This window comes from Canis aureus, chromosome 16 (assembly GCF_053574225.1).
Source record: "Canis aureus isolate CA01 chromosome 16, VMU_Caureus_v.1.0, whole genome shotgun sequence".
Taxonomy (NCBI): Eukaryota; Metazoa; Chordata; class Mammalia; order Carnivora; family Canidae; genus Canis; species Canis aureus.
In genome coordinates this window covers 49,735,201-49,759,588 of record NC_135626.1, presented here as the reverse complement: position 1 = coordinate 49,759,588, position 24,388 = coordinate 49,735,201, and the positions used below count along the sequence as shown (strand labels likewise).

The following is a 24,388-nucleotide window of genomic DNA, read 5'->3' as shown; positions in this document are numbered from 1 at the left end:
ATAAAATATGAAGTGAGATAAAGGATAAAAAATTAGAGGGAGAAAACCTAATCCTTTCCATGGATGATCAGGATTAGGTTTGATAGTCTTCTCTGTCCACCACGGTTGCAGTGCCTCCTATGGTTGAAAGTAGCTTTCTGTATGGAGCAAAATTGTGCTGGATTTTTTTTTTTCTTTTAAAAGCTTTATTGAAACGTGATTCACACACCACACACACACTTCGTCATTTATACAATTCAGTGGCTGGGTGTATTTACAAAGTTGTGCAACCATGATCATGATCAATTTTAGAACATTTTATCACCTCAAAGAGAAACGTTTATGCCTCAGATGTCACCCTCAAAACCCCCATCCCCCTCAGCTGTAGTCAACCACCAGTCCACTTTTTTGTCTCTATAGATTTGCATATTCTGAACATTTCATGTAAATGGAATCATACAATATGTGGCCCTTTGTTTTTTTTTTTTTTTTTTTTTTATATGTGGCCCTTTGTAAGTGGCTTCTTTGATTTAGCATCTTGTTTTCAGGGTTCATTCATGTTATAGCATGTATCAGCACTTTATTTCTTTCCATTGCCAAAGAATACTTCACTGTATGGGTATGCCATATTTTTATTCATTCTTCAGTTTGATGGACGTTTGGTTTTTTCCCCCATTTTTTGGCTATTATGAATAATGGTGCTGTGAATATTCATGTGTGTATTTCTGGGTGCACATATGTTTTCATTTCTCTTGGCTGTATTCCTGGGCATAGAATTGCTGGATCTTCTGGTTAAGAGATACCCTGTTAAGGGCTGGAGCTAATGTAAGACTCCAGGATCTCGTTTTTAGTCATTAGTTTAACCAAATTAGAAGCTGCCAGACTTTTCTAGTGTGGCTGCACCATTTTATATCCCTACCAGCAGTACATGATGGATAAACTTTCTTCATATCCATGCTGACACGTTATTATCTCTTTTTCTTTCTTTTTGTCATATGCATCAGATCCTGAATGAATTAATGTAGACTTTTATGAGGAGGTTTCCAGGAGAGAGGATAGTTAAAGGATTTCTTGTTTTTCTTCATATTGTTGGGCTTGCTTGTTGTCTGGAAATGGGCTTTATTAAATTACATCGTTAGGATTTGGCATGACTAAAATATTACAAAAATCATTACTATTAATTAAGGATTTTCTTGACAGTGTACTGTAATATTTTTGTTTTCTTACTAAAACACAATTATCATTCATTGAAAATCACTGTTTCTTTTTTTTTTTTTTTTTTGGTTGAAGGGTGTTGTTTTGACCTGGTATATTCATTTTAAGTTTCAGTTAATCTGATTTTTTGTTTGTTTGGGAGGAGGTTGGGATTTTAAAAAAAATATATTTAATTTTTAAAAATATTTTATTCATTTATTCATGAGAGACACAGACAGGCAGAGGCACAGGCAGGGAGAGAAGCAGGCTTCCTGCAGGGAGCCTGATGTGGGACTCCATCCTGGAACTCCAGGATTGCCCCCTGGGCGGAAGGCAGGCACTAAACCGCTGAGTCACCCAGGCGTCCCTGGGCTTTTTTTTTTTTTTTATTTTTTATTTTTGAGGTTGGGCTTTTTAATTTTTTAATCCACAATATAGTTAACATACAGTGTGATATTAAATTCAGGTGTACAATATAGTGATTCAGTAGTTCTATATATTACTCCATGCTCATCCTAAGTGTACTCTTAAGGCTTTTTTTTTAAGAGGTGTAATTGACATACAACACTATATTAGTTTCAGATACATAATAGAATTACCCTACCCTACTCTGGTCAAAATCAAATGGAAGTAAAAAAAATGAAGTAAAAAATAAACTTAATTGTATCTATGCCACCCAAAGTATGTTTGCTACTGTTATTATTAGAGTTAAACCAATTGATTGAATTGAATATTTTTCCTGGCTTTCTAGATTAGATAGCTTCACCTGGAATCGAGATTGATTATCACAGTAAATAAGAGCTACCTCAGTTACATTGGCTTACAGTTATAAAAATTGTATTGAAATACATTAAAATGGTGCTGCCATTTTTAAAATACGTCAAATTGATTTTGTTCTTTAAAAATAATTTTTCTTGAGAACGTTGCTGAAGATGGTTCTGTAAGTTAAGAGTATAGTGGTCCCTGCTAAATTGGGAACATTCCGGAAGTAGTGGGATTCTGCCAGTTGCTGAGTATGTTTATTCTGAGTATGCATTCTGCAGCTGGGGAAATAACCACATCAGTGTTCATGTCCCACTGTTAGGTGGACCTGGGCTAAAATTCGACTGATCCCCTGACATCCCTAAGCCCCTCTTTTGACTGGTGGATCACAGTGATGTTTTGGGTCTTCTGGAATTAGTGTCTGTTCAGAGCCAGTGTCTAGTAATCCTCAAAGAATCTTTGATTATTTCATTTTACCCCATGCAGAATCACCTTGGTAGACAGTGGTAGTCCTTTTGGGGAAAGCTTGTGGAGAGAAAAATTAACAGTGTAAATTTTTCGTGGCATAGTAGGATCCTTCCTCAAGAAGACTGCTTCATTCACTGATTCTGGATCTATAAAGTGACTCAAATCTTGGGATTGACTAAGGGGCCCTGGCTCTGTGCTTGTTTCTTTTTTTAAAATATTTATTTATTTATTTATTTATTTATTTATTTATTTATTTATTTATTTATTTATTTTATTTATTTATTTATTTATTTATGAGAGGAGTGCACAAGCAGGTGGAGGGCAGAGGGAGAGGGAGAAGTAGGCTCCCCGCTGAGCAGGGAGCCTGATGCAGGGTTAGGTCCCAGGACCTTGGGATCATGACCTGAGTCGAAGGCAGATGTTTAACTGACTGAGCCAACCAGGCACCCCCCACCCCCTGTGTTTTTAATGATTGAAATTAAGCTTTTGTTCCCTTTACCTAGACTCTTCTGCTTATACAGATCAGGTAAGAATTTAATAGATTTCCCTTGGGGCACCTGGGTAGCTCAGTTGATTAAGCTCTCCACTCTTGATTTCAACTTAGGTTATGATCTCAGAGTTGTGAGCCTGAGCCCTGTGTCAGGCAGGCTCTGCGTGGACATGGAGCCTACTTAAGATTCTCTCTCCTTTTCCCGCTGCCCCTCCCCCCTGCTTGCACATACATACTCTCTCAAATAAATTCATTCATTCATTCATTCATTCATTCATTCTTAAAAGAATTTATTAGACTTCCAATCTATTTCACTTATAGTAAACACTGATCAACTAGCCAGTGCCCAGCATCTCTGGGAATCAGACTGTTCTAAATGCTGACTTAACTCTGCTAGGGTATGAAAGGGTGGTGCTACCAATGTTTAAAAAAAAGTATGAAAAAAAAACAAACGTATGGAGACCCTTAGTTTTTATTTTAGCTTTTTATTTTTTTCCAAGTTTTTATTTAAATTCAAGTTAGTTAATGTATAGTGTAGTATTGGTTTCAGGAGTAGAATTTAGCAATTCATCACTTAAATGTAACACCTAGTGCTTATTGCGGCAAGTGCTCTCCTTAATGCCCATCATCCACGTAGCCCATCCCTCCACCCACCCACCATCCTCCAGTAATCCTCAGCTTGTTCTCTGTGGTTATGAGTCTCATATGGTTTGCCTCCCTCTCTATTTTTATCTTATTTTATTTTCTTTCCCTTTCCCTGTGTTCATCTGTTATGTTTCTTAAATTCCACACGAGTGAAATCATACGGTATTTGTCTTTCTTTGACTGATTTCATTTAGCATAATATACTCTAGTTCCACCCACATTGTTGCAAATGGCAATATTTCATTCTTTTTGCTGGCTGAATAGTATTCCTCTGTATGTATACGTGTCTGTGTATGTGCGCACAGATCACATTTTAATCCATTCATCAGTTGATGGACACTTGGGCTCTTTTCATAGTTTGGCTGTTGTTGATAATGCTGCTATAAACATTGGGGTGCAGGGGCACCTGGGTGGCTCAGCTATCGAGCATCTGCCTTTGGCTCAGGGTGTTCATTCCAGGTCCTGGGATTGAGCCCCACGTCGGGCTCCATGCAGGGAGTCAGTCTGCTTCTCCCTCTGCCTGTATCTGCTTCTCTGTGTCTCTCATGAATGAATAAATTTGAAAAAATCTTTTAAAAATTGGGGTGCGTGTACTCAAATCTGTATTTCTGTATCCTTTGGGTAAATACCTAGTAGTGCAACTGCTAGATTGTAGGGTAGTTCTATTTCTAACTTTTTGAGGAACCTCTATACTGTTTTCCAGAGAGGCTATACCAGTTTGCATTCCTACCAACAGTGCAAGAGGGTTCCCCTTGGGAGGCCCTTAGTTTTAATTTCCATTAGGTATAACCTTTAATGGAGTATCTTAACTACTTCAGGTAGTTTGACCCTGTCGTCAGCTATGTTCCTCTGTACTTAATCAAGTTTAACTTTTGTCTGTTGTTCTCAATTCTTAAATTCCTTTTAAGATGCCAATTTAGTCTACTAGAGCGAAAAGATTAACCTTTGGCCCCTACTTCTACAAGTTTTTCTTAGTTTATATGGGCTTTATTCATGTGCTAAAGTCTGGCTGTCAACTTTTGTATTTTAACCTCAATTTTCATAGGTTTATAACTTATACACAAAGTTTTCTTTCTTTTCTTTTTTTTTTTTTTTTTTAAGATTTTATTTATTTATTCATGAGAGACACAAAGAGAGAGGCAGAGGGAGAAGCAGGCTCCATGCAAGGAGCCATACGTGGGACTCGATCCCGGGACCCTGGGATCACACCCTGGGCTGAAGGCAGGCCCTAAACTGCTGAGTCACCCAGGGATCCCTACACAAAGTTTTCTTTGGCTTGTGACTAAAGTACTCTTTTAAAGCTCCCTCCCCCACCCAAAGTACATTTTTAAGTATATTAGAAAAATTTTTATTTGGTTTTAGAAATCATACTTTTTAAAACAAGAAAATTGGCTTTTCAGTTTTTTAAACCGTCCATTGACTTGTCTGTTTTTTACTTATGAAGAAATGATTAAACGAAGACAGGGTAGGGATCCCTGGGTGGCTCAGCAATTTAGTGCCTGCCTTCAGCCTGGGGCGTGATTGATCCTGGAGCCCCAGGATCGAGTTCCGCATTAGGCTCCCTGCATGGAGCCTGCTTCTCCCTCTGCCTGTGTCTCTGCCTCTCCCTCTCTTTCTGTGTCTCTCATGAATAAATAAATAAAATCTTAAAACAAAACAAAAAAAAAACAACAAGACAGGGTAAATAGTTTAAATGTTGGCATGGAAAATGGGGCTTTTGCTAAGGAGTCTTATTATCATACATTGTTAAAAAATTTTTTCTAGCTTCTATTTGAACCTGAGATGACTCTTTGAAGGGACAGTTTCCCCTCCCCAGTGACTTGGATATTAGTAAGTGTTCTAAATAGCTATTGTATATCAAATAACAAGTGACAGACTATTTTACTTAAAAATATATGAAAAATATGATATAATTGTTAAACTTGGGTGGATGAAGATGTTCTTAATATACAAGAGTGTGAATTTACCATTACAGTTTAAGGTTTCAGAAAAAAAAAGAACAAAATAATAAAAATAGAAGAAGAAATAAATATACTGCAAAACAGACGACTAAGAATCCAGAGTTGGAAAATTGGGAAACACGGGATGCCTGGGTGGCTCAGCGGTTGAGCATCTGCCTTCGGCTCAAGATGTGATCCCAGAGTTCCAGGATGGAGTCCCACATCGGGCTCCTGCATAGAGCCTGCTTCTCCTTCCTCTGCCTCTGTCTCTGCCTCTCTCTGTGTGTCTTTCATGAATAAATAAATAAAATCTTAAAAAAAAAAAAAAAAGGAAAATTGGGAAACAGCAGGAAAAATTGAGGGATAAATTGGGATCACAAAAGATACTGAGGACTTACAAAGTGAAAAAACTGGAAATGGATGCATTATATCCTATTAATATGAAAGTCTCAGTGGAATAGATGATTTCACTGGAAGTAGGAATTCATGTTGACAGTATGTAAAGATCAAGATAGATTCCTATAATCAAGTAAAAATCAAGATTATAAAATTATCTTTTCCTCTCCTATTCCTTGAAGTAGAGCAAAAATCCAGTCCCTAGTTACATGGTTTCTCCTAATCTTTTAAAGAATAGGGAGTTTTCATATTAAATAATAACATAGAAATAATAAATTCCAATAGCAAAATCTGACAAATATGAGGAATTAAAAATATAGCCTACTTTCATTTATGAATATATAGATGTTTATTTATTTATTTTTTTCTTCTAAAGATTTTATTTATTCATTCATGAGAATACACACAAAGAGAGAGGCAGAGACACAGGCAGAGGGAGAAGCAGGCTCCATGCTGGGAGCCCGACATGGGACTCAATCCTGGGACTCCAGGATCGCGCCCTGGGCCCAAGGCAGGCGCTAAACCACTGAGCCACCCAGGGATCCCCTGTTACCTTAAAATTTGATTAATATAGGGATCCCTGGGTGGCTCAGCGGTTTAACGCCTGCCTTGGTCCCAGAGTGTGATCCTGGGTCCTGGGATCGAGTCCCACATCAGGCTCTGTGCATAGAGCCTGCTTTTCCCTCTGCCTGTGTCTCTCCCTCTCTCTCTGTGTCTATCATGACTAAATAAATAAGATCTTTTAAAAAATTGATTAATATATCTAGTGTCAGTATAGCTCAAAGGCTAGTAGCACATATTTTGAAGCCACACTGCTTAGGTCTGTATCCTGGCTCTGCTTACCAGCTGTGTGACCTTGGGGAGTTTAGTTTACTAAGTTTTCTTACGATTTCTTCATCTATAAATGAGAGTAATTACAGCAGCTGTCTTAAGCTGTGCATAATGTACTAGGGCTGCCATAACAGACTGGGTGGTTTAAAGAACAGAAACTTATTTTTTCACTGTTCAGAGGCTGTTAAGTCCAAGATCAAGGTGTTAGCCGGGTTGGAGTTTTTTCTGAGGCTTTCCCTCCTTGGCTTACAGATGGCCACCTTCTCACTGTGTCCTCATATGATGTTTCCTCAGTATGTGTGCATGTCTGGTGTCTGTGTCCTCATTTCCTTTTCATAAGGACATCAGTCATACTGGATTAGGGCCCACTTTAACAATCCCATTTTAACTTAATTTCTTCTATTTATTATTTTTTTTAAGATTTTATTTCTTTATTCATGACAGACACAGGCAGAGGGAGAAGCAGGTTCCATGCAGGGAGCCTGATGTGGGACTCAATCCCGGAACTCCAGGATCAATCACCCTGAGCTAAAGGCAGGCACTTAACCGCTGAGCCACCCAGGAGTCCCTGATTTCTTCTTTTAAAGGCCCTATCTCCAAATACATTCTGATGTCTTGGGGGTTAGGTCTTCAACATAAATTTGAGGAGGACACAGTTGAGCCCATAGCAGGTTGTTACCAGGATTAAATATTATAGAATGCCTTGCCTCTGTAGCAATTCTTACCTAAGTATCGTTTATCATTATTGATTAACTATAGCAAGTAAATGATACATAAAAACTTAAAAAAACTTTTTATTTCAAAATAATTACAGATTTAAAGGCAATTGCAAAAGATTTGCATGGAGGTTTCATGTAGTTTCCCTCCCTAATGCATAGTTTTGCATAGTTATAGTACTAAAACTAGGAAATCAACACTGATAAAATCCACACAACTCATTCAGATGTCACATTATACATGCACCATTTGTGTGTGTGAATGTACACATCTGTTTACTTTTATTATTTGTGTAGCTTCTTTTTTTATGAGTTATTTATTTTAGAGAGTGGGGGGCGGGGCAGAGGGAACAAATCTTCAAGTAGACCCCCCTTAAGTGTGGACCCTGATGCAGGGCTTGTTCTCACTCATGCAGTACTCCATCTCACGACCCTGAGATCACAACCTGAGCTGAAATCAAGAGTTGCCTGCTTAACCAACTGAGCCACCCATGTGCCCATGTATAGCTTCTTAGAATCACAATCAAGATGCAGAACTGCTCCAATACCACAAGCCTCTCTTGCTACTCCTTTTTAGCTATCCCTACCTCCTCTTCTTTGAAATCCTAACCCTTGACAACCACTAATCTGTTTACATCCTTGTAAATTTATTATTTTGAGAAGTACATATATATGTTTTATATATATATGTGTGTGTATATATATATGTATGTATATATAATATACAAATGGAATCATTTAGTATATATTCTTTGGAGATTGGCTTTTTTTACTTGGCATTATTTCCTTGAAGTCCATCCAAGTTGTTGCATGTGTAAATAGTTCATTCCTTTTGATTGCTGAGTAGTAGTCCATGGTGTGGATATACCGCAGTTTGTTTAACCATTTACCCAATAAAGGGCTGGTTTCTTTCCAGTTTTTGGCTGTTATGGGTGTTGATTTTGTAAGTTCTTCATAGAGTTTGGATACTGACCCTTTTTCTGATACATAATTTGCAAATATCTTCTCCCCTTCTGCCCATTTCTTAGCTGATTGTTTTTTGGGTGTTGAGTTTGATAAAGTTCATAGTAGATTTTGAGGTTTTGGCTATTTAAAAAATTTTTATTCATGAGAGAAACACAGAGGCAGAGACATAGGCAGAGGGAGAAGTAGGCTCCTCATGGGGAGCCCTATATGGAATTTGATCCCCAAACTCCAAGATCACGCCCTGAGCCAAAGGCAGATGCTGAACCACTGAGCTACCCAGACATCCCGAGGTTTTGGCTATTATGAATAAAATCATTATGAACATTTGTATACAGGTTTGTATGTGAACATTATTTCTCTGGAACAAATGTCCAGTAGTATACAGTTCTTGGGATATGATATGTGTTAAGTACAATTTTAGTTTTTAAAGAAACTGCCAAACAATTTTCTAAATTGGCTCTACCTTTTTATATTCTCACCAGCAATGTATGAGTGATTCAGTTTTTCTATATACTTGGCCAGCATTTAAATTTGTCACTGTATTTTATTTTAGTATTCTGATAGGTGTATAAGGACATTTTGTTGCAGTTTGAATTTGTACTTCCCTAATGGCTAATGATGTTGAACATCTTTGTCATGCTTATTAGCCCATCTTTGTATCTTTGTCAGTGAAATGGCTGTTCATGTCTTTTGCCAGTTTTCTATTGGATTAAAAATTACTGTTTTAAGTGTTTTATATAGTCTAATTTTAAGCCCTTTGCCAGATATATGTGGTTAGGAAATATTTTAGTGTGTGATTTGTCTCTTTGTCCTACAAGGTCTTTTGCTGAGTAAAAGTTTTAAATGTTGAGGAGGTTCCATTTATTAATTTTTCCTTTTATAGATCAAGCTTTTGGTGTTAAGTCTAAGACCTCTTCTCCTAGTCCTGTGTTGTGAAGATTTTCTCCCCCGTTTTTCCCCCTAAACGTTTTATGGTTTTGTTTTACATTTAAGTCCTTTTTTTTTTTTTTAAGATTGTATTTATTTATTTGAGAGAGAGAGAGCACGAGCCAGGGGAGAGGGAGAGGGAGAAGCCTACTCCCTGCTGATAGGGAACCAGAAGCATGGCTGGATCCCAGGACCCTGAGATTATAACCTGAGCTGAAGGCAGACAATTAACGGACTGAGCCACTCAGGAGCCTCTACATTTAAGTTCTTGATCTCATTTTTTTTTTTTTTAAGATTTTATTTATTTATTCATGAGAGACAGAGACAGAGGCAGAGGGAGAAGCAGGCTCCATGCAGGAAGCGTAATTCAGGACTCGATCCTGGACCCCGGGAGCCATAGGCAGACACTCAGCCACTGAGCCACCCAGGTGTCCCTTGATCTCGGTTGAGTTAGTTCTTTAAATAAGTTATGAGGTTTAAGTTGAGGTTCATTTTTTTTGTGTGTGTATGTCTAATTGCTCCAGCACCAATTTGTTGAAAAGTCTATCAAATTGTTTTTGTGCTTTTGTCAAAAACTAGTTGGGCATATTTGTGTTGGTCTGTTTTTATCAGTTGTGAGAATTAAATATGCTAATATAGAATGCTCGGCCCATGCAAGTGCTACATAAGTGTTGGCTATTACTATTATTATTATTACAATGGCAAATAAGTAATAGCTTTTTAAAAAGCATTTGGATGAACTCAGTAGCCATCTCAACTTTCTAATTTAAAAAACAATATAGTTTTTAAAATATATTTATTTGAGAGAAAGAGAGAACATGCGTGCATGTGTTCATGAGCTGGGGGAGGGGCAAAGAGAGAGAAATCTCATGCAGGCCCCTGTGCTCAATCCCATGACCTCGAGATCATAAGGTGAGCTGAAACCAAGAGTCACTTAACCAACTGAGCCACGCAGGTACCCCAGTACAATTTTTATTTTTATTATTATTGTTTAAGTTTTTAAAATATTTTATTTATTTATTCATGAGAGACACACACACAGAGAAGCAGAGACAGAGGCAGAGGGAGAAGCAGGTTCCATGCAGGGAGCCTGATGTGGGACTTGATCCTGAGACTAGGAGCACACCCTGAGCTGAAGGCAGACCCTCAACCACTGAACCACCCAGGTGTCCCCCCAGTACAGTTTTTTTTTTTTAGAGATTTATTTATTTATTTATTCATGATAGAGAGAGAGGGGGGCGCAGAGACACAGGCAGAGGGAGAAGGAGGCTCCATGCTGGGAGCCCAACGCGGGACTCGAGGGACTCGATTCCGGGACTCCAGGATCGTGCCCTGGGCCAAAGGCAGGTGCCAAACCGCTGAGCCACCCAGGGATTCCACCCCCCCCCAGTACAGTTTTTAAAAACAGTTTTAGTTGTGGTAAAATACATATAAAATTTACTGTTTTACATTCTAATAAGTGCACAAAAGTTCAGTTTTGCCACATCCTTGCCAGCACTCATGACTTTCCTTTTTTTTGGATAATAGCCATCCTAGTAGGTACAAGATGGTGTGGTATTTCAGTGTAGGTTTGTTTTTGTTTTTTTAAGATTTGTTTATTCATGAGAGACACAGACAGAGAGAGAGAGAGAGGCAGAGACATAGGCAGAGGGAGAAGTAGGCTCCATGCAGGGAGCCTCATGTGGGACTCGATCCCAGATCCCGGCATCATGCCCTGAGCAGAAGGCAGATGCTCAACCTCTGAGCCACTCAGGCGTCCCTCATTGTAGTTTTGATTTGTTTTCCCTAATGATTAGTGATGTTGAGTCTCTTTGTGTGCTTATTGGCCTTTTTGTGTATCTTTGGGCAAATGTTTGTTCAGGTCCTTTGCCCTTCTTAAAAAATTTCTAAGTAAACTCTATCCCCAACGTGGGGCTGAACTCACAATCCTGAGATTAAGAGTTGCAAGCTCTACCAACTGAGGCTGTTTTTTTTTTTAAGATTTATTTATTTATTTATTTGAGAGAGAGAGAGAGAGAGAGAGAGTGAGAGAGGCAGAGACACAGGAGGAGGGAGAAGCAGGCTCCATGCCGGGAGCCCGACGTGGGACTTGATCCTGGGACTCCAGGATCCCGCCCTGGGCCAAAGGCAGGCGCCAAACCGCTGAGCCACCCAGGGATCCCCCCTATCCAGTTTTTAATTAGGTTGTTTGTTGTGTTCTTTTTGATTTGTAGGAAGGAATTCTTTGTATATTCTGGATATTAACCCCTTATCATAGGGTATATGATTTGCAAATATTTTCTTCCATTTGCAAATATGATTACTCTGTTGATCATGTTCTTTGATGCACAGAGGTTTTTAATTTTGATGTAGTCCAGCATATCTATTTTTTTCTTGTTGTTGATGCCTGTACTTCTGGGGTTTTCGATTTTGAATTCATTTCTGTATGTGGAGTAAGGTAAGAGTCCAACTTCATTTTCTTGAATGTGGATATCCAGTTTTCCCAATACCCACTTGCTGAGAAGACTGTCCTTTCATCATTGGATGGTCTTGAAAATTATCTTATATCGAGTCATTATGCAGTACACCTTAAACTTATGCATAGTTGTGTATCAATTATATCTCCGTAAAACTGAAAAATAATCAAAAGAAAACATTGGAAAAAAACATATGAAAGGGTTTATTTCTGGGCTTTCAATTTTATTCCATTTTTCTCTATGTCTGTCTTTATGCCAGTGTCATCTTACTTTGATTATTATAGCTTTGTAGTAAATTTTGAAATTAGGAAGTGGAAGGCCTCCAAATTTGTTCTTTTACAAGATTGTTTCTCTGTTTGAGGTCTTAATACAACTTTTAATGGTGAAGCACTAGAGGAGTTACCTTGAAAAAGAACAAAACCGTATTCTTTATGCTTATTATTTCAGTCAGTAAAATGTGAAACATATGAGATATATATTGTGGAAAGGAAGATATAAACTTATTTACAAATGCTGTGGTTTTATATCTAAACAACTAAATCAAAAGGAACAAACTAATAGATGATTAGAAAGAATAATCAGTAAAGTGGGATCTCATTTCGGTTCTGATTTGTATTTCCCCCTTACCTAATGATGTTGAACTTATTTTCATGTGCTTATTGACCATTTGTATATAGTTTTTGGAGAAATGTCTGTTCAGATCTTTTGCCATTTTTAAATTGTTTTTGCTCAGAAGTCAGCTGTTAATGTTACTGTGATTTCCTTGTAAGTGATGTGTTATATTTCTGCTTTCAAGATTTTCTCCTGTCTTTGCCTTTGAGCATTTTTCCTATGATGTATCTCTTTGTGAATCTCTTTGTGTTTATCCTGCTAAGAATTCATTAAGCTTCCTGGATGAGTATGTTATTGCTTTTCAATAAATTTGAGAAGTTTTCAGCCATTATTTCTTTGAGTATTTTTTTTTCTGCTCCTTTCTTGCTCTCCCAGTTATTTGCATGGTGATGTACTTCAACACTTTCCCACATTTCTCTGAAGCTGTTTGTGTTTGTTCTTTCTTCTGTTTTCTCTTCTGTTCTCAGCTTGCATAATTTCTATTGATCTATCTTCAGATTTGCTAATTATTTCTTTTGACACTTCATTTCTGCCCTTGAGCCTCTTGTGCATTTTTTTTTTTAAAGACTTATTTATTTGTTTGAGAGAGCAAGTGAGCGCACTCATGCCCACCTACAAGTGGGAAGGGCAGGGGGAAAGGGAGAAAGAATCCCAAGTAGACTCAGTACTGAGCGAAGAGTCCTATTTGGGGCTTGATGTCAGGATCCTGAGATCACAACCTGAGCCAAAAACCAAGAGTCGGATGCCCAGATGACTGAGTGCATTTTTTATTTCAGTTACTACAGTTTTCAACTCCAGAATTCCCTTTTTAAAAATATATATACTTTCTGTGTTTCTATTGGTACTCTCTATTTGATACAACATTGTCATTCATACCTTTCTTTACTACTTTAATTATGGTTTCCTTTGTCTCTGTGAACATTTATAATGTCTATTTTGAACTTTTTTTCTGTTAAATTTAACATCTCACTCTCATAGTGCCTATGGTCACTCTCATAGGCAGTTTCTATTGCCTGCTTGCTTTGTTTCCTCCCTGTTATATGGGTCATACTTTTCTATTTCTTTGTATGCCTCATGATTTTTTTGTTGGAAACCAGTTGTTTTAGTTGATATGCCAACTCTGGGTACTGATTTTTCATCCCGGTATTGGGACTTGTTATTGCTATTTGCTTGTTTTTTTGTTTAGTGACGGAATTATTTTCTCTTTCTTGCTATTCTTCCAGTGTCAAGCCTCTGGGGGTAGCTTTAGGGAGTCACAGCTTTAAGTCCGTTTGGGATGACTGGTACTTTTAGGGCTTTCTTTCCCTGACCAATGCAGCTGTTAAACTCCACTAATTGTCCAGATTGCTCTATTGTTTTCAACAATACCCTGAGACTTAAATTCCTCCACAAACTAATCAGATCAAATTGGGGCTCCCTGGAACGGAGAGTTTCTGAGGTCAGTGTCTGCTATTTGTTCTTAACCCAGAAGTACTTCTCCCCTGTGTCTTACTCTTGGGTTCTCTTCTGCAAACTAGCTGGCTTACAGTCTAAGTTGTGTGTGTTTATTACCTCCACAGATCTTCCAGTTGCCTTTTACCACGACTTCCACCATTCTTGAGAATACCCTTCAGTGTTAAGCTTGTCTGTGGTATTTTGGGAATGAAGTCAAGTCTTTTGGGAAGAGATTTGTTAGCATGTGTTCTTGCCTTTCTCCTGAGGCAAAATATCTGAGTCAGGGTTCTGGAGCTGGAGACAGGGACAATGGCAATCTTTTCTGAGTGACATCCTGGTTCTGGGAGCTGAGTGCTGGGGCTGGGCAATGGGAGTAGGGTGGGAGTGAGGTGCATGCAGCAACTTGCTTCTCTTGGTGTGGAACTCCCACCATTTCATGAGCTGGGCAGAAGGGCTTTTGGGGCCTCACTGTTTTCAGTGTGCCATGCCTGAGGTGTAGCCTCTGTTCCACAAGTGGGGGTTGTAAATGGGGAGCCCCTGCTTTTGATGTACTTGCCTAGGATTTAGTATCAGCAGCATGGGCTGGCGATAGTCCTGTTCCTTGCAGGAAAAAAGCTCTTGGACTTAGCTGGGGGAAGAGGTTGACCACAGCAGGAACTGGAACCTTGCTGAGATGGGAGAGGGTAGGAGTGAGAGTGAACCTGGTTCCAAAACCACAGACTTTGACCTTTCAGTCTGAATTTTCATAGATTTTTATTGAATAGTTTTCTTTATTTACTGTTTGCACTCAGAGACCATTTCTAGAGGTTTTGAATGGTTGTTTTTTAAAATAATTTTCACCAATTTCACTGGAGGGGGCCAGCAGAGCTCCTCGTACTGTGAGGCTAGGAATCAGTCCCTTGTAACTTTGTTTTGTTGAGCTAGTGGTCATACCTCCTTAAAGCTTGACTCAGAAAAGGATTTCCTTCCTTATGGTCCCTGACCACTCCTCCTGACATACTCCTTAACATATCAACTTTCAGATGATGCTTCTATGATATGGAAGGCCAAGAGAATTTATTTCCCCTGCTTATTTTCCTTAAAAAATGAATTCACTACATGTGGAGGTACTCTAGAAGGGAAAATTTGCACATGACTACAAGTTGGTCAAGGAAAAGAAAATAATAGTAGCTAGAGAAATTTTTTTTTAAAGATTTATTCTTTTATTCTAAAGTAATCTTTACACCCAACAAGGGGCTCTAGCTTACAACCCTAAGATCAAGAGTCACGTGTTCTACTGACTGAGCCTAGAGAATTTTAACATGAGGGCACCTTAGTATACTTGATTTTTTTCAAGTTGGCTTGTAGGTGTTATAGTTAATTCTTGATTTCTTTGACCTGACTTACACATCAAAGTCAGCAGGCTTCGTCCTCAGTTTTGCTGTCATTTTAAATTAGTTTCTTTTGATTCCTTTTTTATTTTATTTTTTTTCCTTTCCAGGGGCCACTCAACAGTGAGTCTTCCAACCAGAGCTTGTGCAGCGTGGGGTCCTTGAGTGATAAAGAAGTAGAGGTAAGAGGCCGTATTCATTGTGAGACTTTACATGTTTCCATACTTTCAGTCTGGGTTGAAAGATAGCACTGCATAACTACAGGACACTGATTGACTTGTCTGTGCCTTATATCTCCTTATAAGTTTGATATTTTGTACATACTCTCAAATTTTCATAATGTGAAAAATTTAACAAAATGCTAATTGTAATGTATATGGTGTTTAACAGACTCCTGAGAAAAAACAGAATGACCAGCGAAACCGGAAAAGAAAAGCTGAACCATATGAAACTAGCCAAGGTAGTAATAATTTCACACCAATAAAAATACTAAATTCTTATGTACTTAGAATTTTCCAACTCACGCTAAATAATTAGTTCAGATACAGGGATTCCTAACAAAGGAGATTTTTTGTACCTTAAGGGAATAGCAGGCTGTTTATTATAGACTTGCCATTTGATATACACCTGACAAAAGTGTCAGTTCTCTGGGGACTTTTTGTTTTCCCTGTTGTAAGTTAACGATCTTCTCACAGGTTTTTCTTCAGATTAAACATGTATTATACAGAAAAGAAGTTACATTGGCGTTTTAACCATGTCTTGCATTAGCTCAGTGATTTGTTAATAAAAGATAACCAAAAATTGTTTTATTTACATGGCTGTCCTTTCTACCTCCTCTTCTTCTGTGGCAATTATCTAGTTGAACATTGGCACCCAGTGGAATCATTCTGTAAATATGAGGATTATGATGCTAAATATCCATATGTAACGAAGGAGGGAATAAATGGTTTGTTTCGTCCACCTACCCCTCTGAGGAATGGAAGTCTTAGTCTTTTTAACATTTTTCTTTTCTTTTTTTATCTACAAATCATTTTTTACTTTTGAGGGGAAAATTTTCCCAAAGTGACATGGCCACACAGTTTTTTGTGGTGTAGAATAAACTCTTTAGTTCTGATGAGTTTGTTTTGAATTCTTTGTTCTCCTAATTGAGGGCATGGACTATAAATTAATTTTATTTTGATTCACAGTTATGGCATAGATTTTGTTAGTATGTTATAAAAGAAAGATTAGCAAATCTTAAAGGAGAGCAAGCTCAGAAAAAAATCTTTTCACTGCTTTATTAAGTCTTTTTATTAGATGAGAAAACTCTCTTCTTATGAAACAGGTAATTTGGCTTTTATTTGTTAAAAGTAAAGCCAACATTTGAATTGATAACGTATGCAGTTATTGAATTCATAGTACATTTAGTGAATGATGGTTTACACATGTTATTGGAAAAACTATACTTACTTTGGTTTCATTTTCAGGGAAAGGCACTCCTAGGGGACATAAAATTAGTGATTACTTTGAGGTAAGTTAAATTTTTGGAAAAAAAAAATCTATAGTGATTTTTTAAAGAACTAAATCCTTGCGTTCATTTAAAGCTTTAGAAAGCAATATTTTGCCTTTACTGTGCTCTCCTCCCCTTCTTCCCCATCTTCATCAATCTGATGGTGCCCCTTCTCTCTCCATTAAGAGGAAACTGCTGCTGACTTCCTAAATTTAAATTTGTTTATGATGTGTCTTGTCTGTGATGATATAAAAATTCACAAATGAGGTGATTTTTCTCTTGGCCAGACTAGGTTTTGGGTCTTACAAAGATTGAAATGGAGTGACTTGGACTCTTCTTTTGTCCTCTTCCCTTTAGTTCAGTGGGACATGTAGCGAGCTTGTTGACCCATCTTTAGTGGTTCCTAAAGAAGACACTAACATCCACTATATCACTGTATTCTGCTTTCGGGTATTTTGAGACAAGAAGGGAAAACATTCTTCTCTGATGTCCTTTCAAAACCATGTGTACCTTCAGCTTTCTAGCCATGTTTTCTTTATATCTTGGTACATTTCTGCTGGAGCTCCTTCTTAAAATCTGATTGAAAAAAGCAGAATTTGACTTACATGGCATTTTTTCTTTAGCATAAGATGTATTGACTTATTAAAGGGGCCATATAATTAAGACCTGTTTGTGTGTTAATCTTTTACTCTCCTTATTTGAAGCATAGTACTGTTTTGAATTATTCATATCCATTTTTCCCTGTTGGCCAGTTTGCTGGGGGAAGCGGGCCAGGAACCAGCCCTGGCAGAAGTGTTCCACCAGTTGCACGATCCTCACCGCAACATTCCTTATCCAATCCCTTACCGGTAAGCATTCACCTGGAGAAATTTGACACCTGTTGTAGGAGACAAGAAGCCCAGGAACACTCAAGCAGTTTCTCTTCCATTAATTACCCAAGGGGAATGAGACATTAAGGAGAAACATTCATAGTATTACCTGTGAATCGCTTTAGATTCAAGTCTGTATCCGTAAATTTATGTTTTACAAGAGCTAACCCTATTTTGCAGTATAAGTTGCCTCTATGCTTACAGCTCGGTGTCCTGTCAAGGAAATAATTGCCAGTTCAAATATTAGGTTTTTATCCTTGCCAAGCTTATATGTTCCTGTAACTGAATTCTGTTTTTTTTAAAAAAAATTGGTCAGCTCCTGGCATTTGATTTATTTTCAAGGCTTTCTCAGTGATGTGGTAGAGAAGCTAATGTTACACAAATTTGAGATAAGTTTGTTTCCTTTCTTCCTTTTTTTTTTTTTTCCTTTTAAGATTTAAAAAAATAATCTCTACACTCAGTGTGGGGCTTGAACTCAGAACCCTGAGAGATCAAGAGTTGTAGGCTCTACTGACTGAGCCTGGCAGGCAGCCCTGTTCCCTTCCTTTAAGTGAGAATTGAAGGTCTTAAAAAAACATTTTAGCCAAGTTAGTGGTTCTCAACTGGGGGGTAATTTTACTTCTTAGGGGACAGGGAGCAATGTTGGAGTAATTTTTTATCACAACTAGAGGATGGGAGGAGGGAGCTGTGGGCATCTAGTAGGCAGAGGCCAGAGAAGCTGGTAAACATCCTACACAACAGGCCCCACAATAAAGAGTTACCTGCTCCAGGTGTCACTGGTGCCAAGATGGCAACTCCCTGAGCTAGCTAACTAATACGGGGTTTTGTGTTAATTTACTTGAGTGCCTTTGGAAAATTTGTTGATACAAGATCTTTGTACTCAAGAGTGTGTTCTGGCCGCTGATGTCTCAGGTATTGTTTTGGGATCTTGGAGAAAAGGGGTCTTCCTGAGATCAGTTTCTGTGCTAGGTCTCTTTTTAGGAATTTCGTTTAACTGTGCTGCTTCAGCAGAGTTGGGTAATAGTGCTCTTTTTCCTAAGTGATTTAGTTGGCTGCGTTAGAATATTCAGAATGCACTTCTTTCCCTTTTCCGCGTCATAAAGTCATGCGTTCATTAGAGTGACTACAATTATTAAAGCACTGAGGAAAATATATTCAACTTGAAATTTGGCTATCATTTCGTCATCCTTGTCAATCTTTAAAAATGTTAGAAATATTTGATGTGTAGAACTGGTTAGATTTGAGGTTTTTAAGGTAATTGTCTTAAGAGGCTTATGTACCTATTTTTTTTAACTATTTATTTATTAAAACGAAACCAATTTTTTAAAAGTGATCTCTACACCCAATGTGGAGCTCAGACTTACAGCCCTGAAGATCAAAAGTCACATGTTCTACTGACTGAGCCAGCCAGGCACCCCTATTTTTCTTAGCTTTTCAACCAATTAAAGTGTTTAAAGTATTCCAACACAAGAAAGAAATATTACTAGCCCCCCTCCCAACCCTTTTATGCTCCCTGCCAGTTATTAGCCCCCTCCCTGCCACTGGGGATGGGCACTATCCTGACTTCTAACAGCATAGATGTTGTTTTTTGTTTTTCTGTTTTTGTACTTTGTATGAAAAGAATCATACGATATATAATCTTATGTCTGGCTTCTTTTATTCAACAGTTCTTCTATGAGATACATCCATATTGTTGTATGTTGTTGTAGATCTTCACTGTCATTGTTGTGTGGTATAAGTTTAATATTTTTATTTAATAACATATATTTTAACTTTTAACCATATGGTTAATCTGTTGTCCATCTTCTTCCACTAGAATGTTAATCCCATGAGAGCAGGGACTTTGCTTTGTTGTTTATTGCTGTTTCCATCTCTCAGTACTTCTTACATAAAGGTATAATTTTTTTTACTCTTTCCTCAACTTGACATGAAGAGGTAGTATCTTGTTCAGTTTTCAATCTCTAACACCCCAAGTAGTACTTGGCACACACAGTAGATGCTCAAAACTGTGGAAAGGAAAAATCGATAGATAAAAGAATTACTTTAGCTTTTCTCCCCCTAAGTGACTCTTGTATTTTTTATTGAAAACAAAAAAGAACCTAAAACATGAGCCTTTTAATGCAGAAGTTTGGTAAACTACACCCCACACCTGGCAAGCTGAGAATGAGTTTTAGATTTTTAAAGAATTGTAAAGACAAAGAATATATCACAGACATGATATGTGGCCTTTTAAGAAGCCTGAAATTTTTGTCTGGCCCTTCACAAAAAAAATCTTTCTGGGAAATCATTATAAAGTTAGCTCCATGTAATCATTACTTAGGTCAAAAAGTAAAATATTTCCAGCACCCTGGAAACCTGCATGGTCTTCTCTGATTACAACTCTCTCCCTCTACCCTGGAATCAACCGCTGTCCTAATTTTTGTGATTATAATTTGCTATTCCTTACCAGTTGACTATGTATGCATCCCTAAACAAAATAGTTTCATTTTGTTATTAAATCAATTTTGTTAATCGTGGCATTTAATCACAGTGGTTAAATTTTCTGCATTCTGATTTTGGGCTTTTTGTTCTAGCAGTTACTAAGAGATGTATTCATATCTCTCATGGTTGTGAGAGTTCTTATATTTTTGTTTTGTGTATTAAGTGACTCTTCATCTTTTTGATACATTGTGTTCTAAATGCATTATTTCAGATATTCCATATATCCAAATCATTGTATGATATAGATATTTCCATTTTTATCCTATTGGCTTTTCATTATTATGTTTTCAATATACCTGAAAAATATCTAACTGAATTTTTTATTCAGTCTAAAGTAGTTTTTTAACTTTAGCATTTATTTTATTTGCATTTAATTTAATTATCATTATATTGGGTTTAAATGTACCATCTTTTGATGTGTTTTATATTTATCCTGCATGTTCTCTGTTCCTTTTTCTTTCATTTCTTTTATTTGGGTTGGGTTTTTTTGTGGGGGGTAATAATTTCATATTCTCATCCTCTACTAGTAGCTAGGTCCTAGTCTGTGTTTCTCTTAGAAATTACCACATGTATCTTCAGTTTACTTAAGTTTGATGTTAATAGTATCTTTAGCCTCCTCTCAGAGAAAGGATGACATCAGAACATTAACTCCATTTACTTGCTTCTAACTTGGTGGTGGTGGTGTATGTTTTTGTATTTTGCTTTTTTTTTCCAGCCTCATAAAACATTATTATTTCATACTGTCAGTGTTCATTTACCTCTTTATACTTCTTTCCTTTTTGGATTTTATATCTTCCACTTAGGGTCATTTTCCCTCTGCTTAAAGTGCTCCTTTAGTATTCTTTTATATGTATCTGCTGCAGAGTTAACTCTTTAGGTTTTTGTTTGCTTAAATAATTTTATTTTGCTTTTATTCTTTCTTGTTTGTTTATTTTTTAAGATTTTATTTATTTATTCTTAAGAGATAACACTGAGAGGTACAGAGACATAGGCCGAGGGAGAAGCAGGTTCCCTATGGGAAGCTCAATATGGGACTAGATCCCAGGACTTGGGGATCATGCCCTTGAGCCGAAGGCAGATGCTCAGTGACTAAGCCACCCAGGTGTCCCGTTTGTTTTTATTTTTATTTTTTTAAAGATTTTATTCATTTATTCATGAGAGACAGAGAGAGGCAGAGACACAGGCAGAGGGAGAAGCAGGCTCCACACAGGGAGTCCGATGTGGGACTGACTCAATCCTGGGACCCTGGGATCATGCCCTGAGCCGAAGACAGATGCTCAACCACTGAGCCACCCAGGTGTTCCCAGTTTGTTTTTATTCTTGAAATATATTTTTGCTGTGTATATTAGTATGGCATTTTTTTTCTCTTAATAATTGAATATATCATTACCATCTTCTGGCTCCCATTATTACTATTGAGAAAATAGCTTTCATTTACTTCTTATTTCTATGAAAGTATTGGGTTTTTTTCCCCCTGGCTGCTTCACAAATCTTTATATGTGGTGTTCTGTAGTTTCACTATGATGTGTCCTTTTATTTTTCTTGCTTGTAATTTGTTGGATTTCTTTGTTGGGTATCATACCAGTTCTGGATAATTATTAGGCATTGTCTCTTCAGATATTATCTCTGCCCTGTTCTCTTTTTCTTCTTCCTATGAAATTCCAATTAATTTTATGTAGGACCATGTCACTTTGTTTACTTCTTTTTTCTGTTTTATTTTTGTCTCCATAATGCTCCATTCTGGATAGTTTCTTGCCTTTCAGTTCCCAGATTCTCTGTTTTGTTTTATCTAATTGCAGTTAACCCCGGTGAATTCTTATTTTTGTTATTTTATGTTCCCTGCTGATATTTTCAAGCTTGCCTTCTATTATCATTTTTTTAAAATCTAGTAGACCTTGTTTTATAATCTGTATTTGGTAATTCTGACATTTGAAGTTTTTATGAATCTACTTGTTTCTTATTTTTCTTAGCTGTTGCTCTGGGCTTTATTTCTTTTATGCTTCATTTTATTGACTGTGTGCCGCTCATTGTTCCTAAAAAATTATTTGTGAAATTTCTTTAGGATCTAAGACAAAGATGTGTTCCTCCAGGGAAAAATTTTGTTTGCTTCTTCCAAGTACCTAGAAATTTTACTCATCCAGTACTACTTTCAATTACTGAATTCTTGGCTTTCATTTTGTTTGTTTGATTTATTTTGTTTGTTTCATTCACCCATTCAATATTGATCTGGATTGTGTTAACATTTCTCAGGGGAGCCCTTGCCTCCTTCATTGCCAAGGCAACTTCTTTGTAGTTCCCTGAAGGTGGAGGAAAGTTTTCTTTGGTTTACACTTTTCCCTGACTGAGTGTAACACTTTGGAAGCCCTGGAAACTTGAAGTGTGAAGGGTATCCTTTTGAACCCCCTGCCATCAGTGTACCTGTGATTATCTGCTTGGCATATTATACCCTGGAAATGGAGATTCAAGATCTGCAGGTACCCTTAGGGCAAATGTGACTTTGGTGCTTCATTTATGTGTCTTGTATTCCTAATTTCCCTTAGAATTTGCCCTGGCAGATCCCTACTATTTTATCAACTCTTCAGTGCTTTTAATATCTTTTTTTCCTATTTTGCCCTGTTTTTATGATTATTTCCTAAGAAAAGGTTTAGACATTCTAGCCTGCTGTATTTCCAGAAATACTCTAAAATCTTTCAGCCCTTGGCAAATATTTATTGATTATGTAACAGAATGATTAATTTTAGTATTGCAGCTTCAGAGATACAAGTAGTGCAAATATTGCCGTGATTGGGTATCCCAGTGCTTTGTAGCCTGTATTGAAATAGTTGCATTTGGTTGGGATAGGAATGTTGGTTTCAAGGAATGGGATTCTACTTACAGATTAAAATAAATTCTTTTGTTGGGATCATTTCAGTTTCTTTTCTTTTTTTTAATTTTTAAAAAAAATTTTTTAAATTTATGATAGTCACAGAGAGAGAGAGAGAGAGGCAGAGACACAGGCAGAGGGAGAAGCAGGCTCCATGCACCGGGAGCCCAATGTGGGATTCGATCCCGGGTCTCCAGGATCGCGCCCTGGGCCAAAGGCAGGCGCCAAACAGCTGCGCCACCCAGGAATCCCAGTTAGTTTATTTTCTTTTTTTTTTCTTTTTTCTTTTTTTTAGTTAGTTTATTTTCTAAAATGAGTGTTACGTAGTTTTTCCTAATGAAGTGATACATGCTGACTATGAAAGCCCAAGTCGAAGTGGTAAAATAGAAAGTCTCCTCCAGAAGAACTATTATTGAAGAATTTAGTGGGCATAAACATATAGTGTATGTTCATTTGATAGATTTCCTCATTTCTGTTGTTTATTTATTTAATCAATATCCTATGAACATTTTTGTGTCCTATAAATAGTGCTGTAATGAACGTACTTGTTATATATCTGTACTTTAGGCATTTCTTTTCCTTCGGATAAATTTCCAAACTGTAATTCCCTAGTCAAAGAATATGCTTACTTTTAGATGTCATCACCTAATTGCTAGCAGATTATCAGCAGTTTGTGGGTTCCAGTTTCTGCATAGCCTCCTAATACTGAAGTTTCATTGTCGTCTTTGTCAGTGAGAAGAATACTTTGTTTTACCTTAGATTTCTTCTTCAGTGATATTAAACATCTTTTCACAAGTTTAATGGCCTCTTTTAATGCTTATTTAGGCTCTTTGCCATTTATTTATTGGAGTATTTGTTTTTTTTCTTCCTGATGAATAAGAATACATTATTTTTTTAAGATTGTTAACTTATTATCATTTATATGGTAAACATTTTTACCTGTTTGTACTTTTATCTTTTAACTTTATGTTGACTTGCCATTCAGGGGTAAAAAAATTTGGAATCAAATTTATTGGTGCTTTTCCTTTATGTCTTACTGGTTTTGTGTTATTCTAAGATGTTCCTATATGGTTTGTATTTTGAACGTCTTGTTTAAAAAGTCCTTCACCACAGAAGATCATAAAAGTACTTGTTTATATTTTCTTGTAATTTTTATGTGTACTATGAGGAAGCATTCTACTTTTCCTATTTTTTCTAATACCTGCAAAATATCCTGCCATCTTTTTAGTAAGTTCCTACTAATCTGAAATACACATTAAATCACAAATTTTTTTTAAAAATTTTATTTATTTATTCATGACAGACACAGAAAGAGAGAGAGGCAGAGACACAGGCAGAGGGAGAAGCAGGCTCCATTCAGAGAGCCTCCCGACAAAGGACACTCGATCCCTGGTCTCCAGGATCATACTCCAGGCCGATGGTGGCGCTAAACCGCTGGGCCACCAGGGCTGCCCTAAATCACAAATTTTATATCCAAATTATAGGGGTCTGTTCCTGATT

The 24,388-nt window shown here is 37.2% G+C and overlaps 1 protein-coding gene across 4 annotated transcripts in view; it reads left to right on the top strand.

Annotated features, from left to right (window-relative positions):
* The window catches only part of TLK2 (tousled like kinase 2), a 118,178-nt gene that overhangs the window by 31,221 nt on the left and 62,569 nt on the right, over positions 1-24,388 (top strand). For 3 of the 4 annotated variants that reach the window (XM_077853898.1, XM_077853897.1, XM_077853895.1), the window contains exons 3-6: positions 15,297-15,368; positions 15,577-15,646; positions 16,653-16,696; positions 17,428-17,523. In XM_077853898.1, coding sequence (XP_077710024.1) covers positions 15,297-15,368; positions 15,577-15,646; positions 16,653-16,696; positions 17,428-17,523 — 282 coding nt within the window. The remainder of the gene's footprint in view (positions 1-15,296; positions 15,369-15,576; positions 15,647-16,652; positions 16,697-17,427; positions 17,524-24,388) is intronic. The other variant, XM_077853896.1, reaches the window with a different exon arrangement.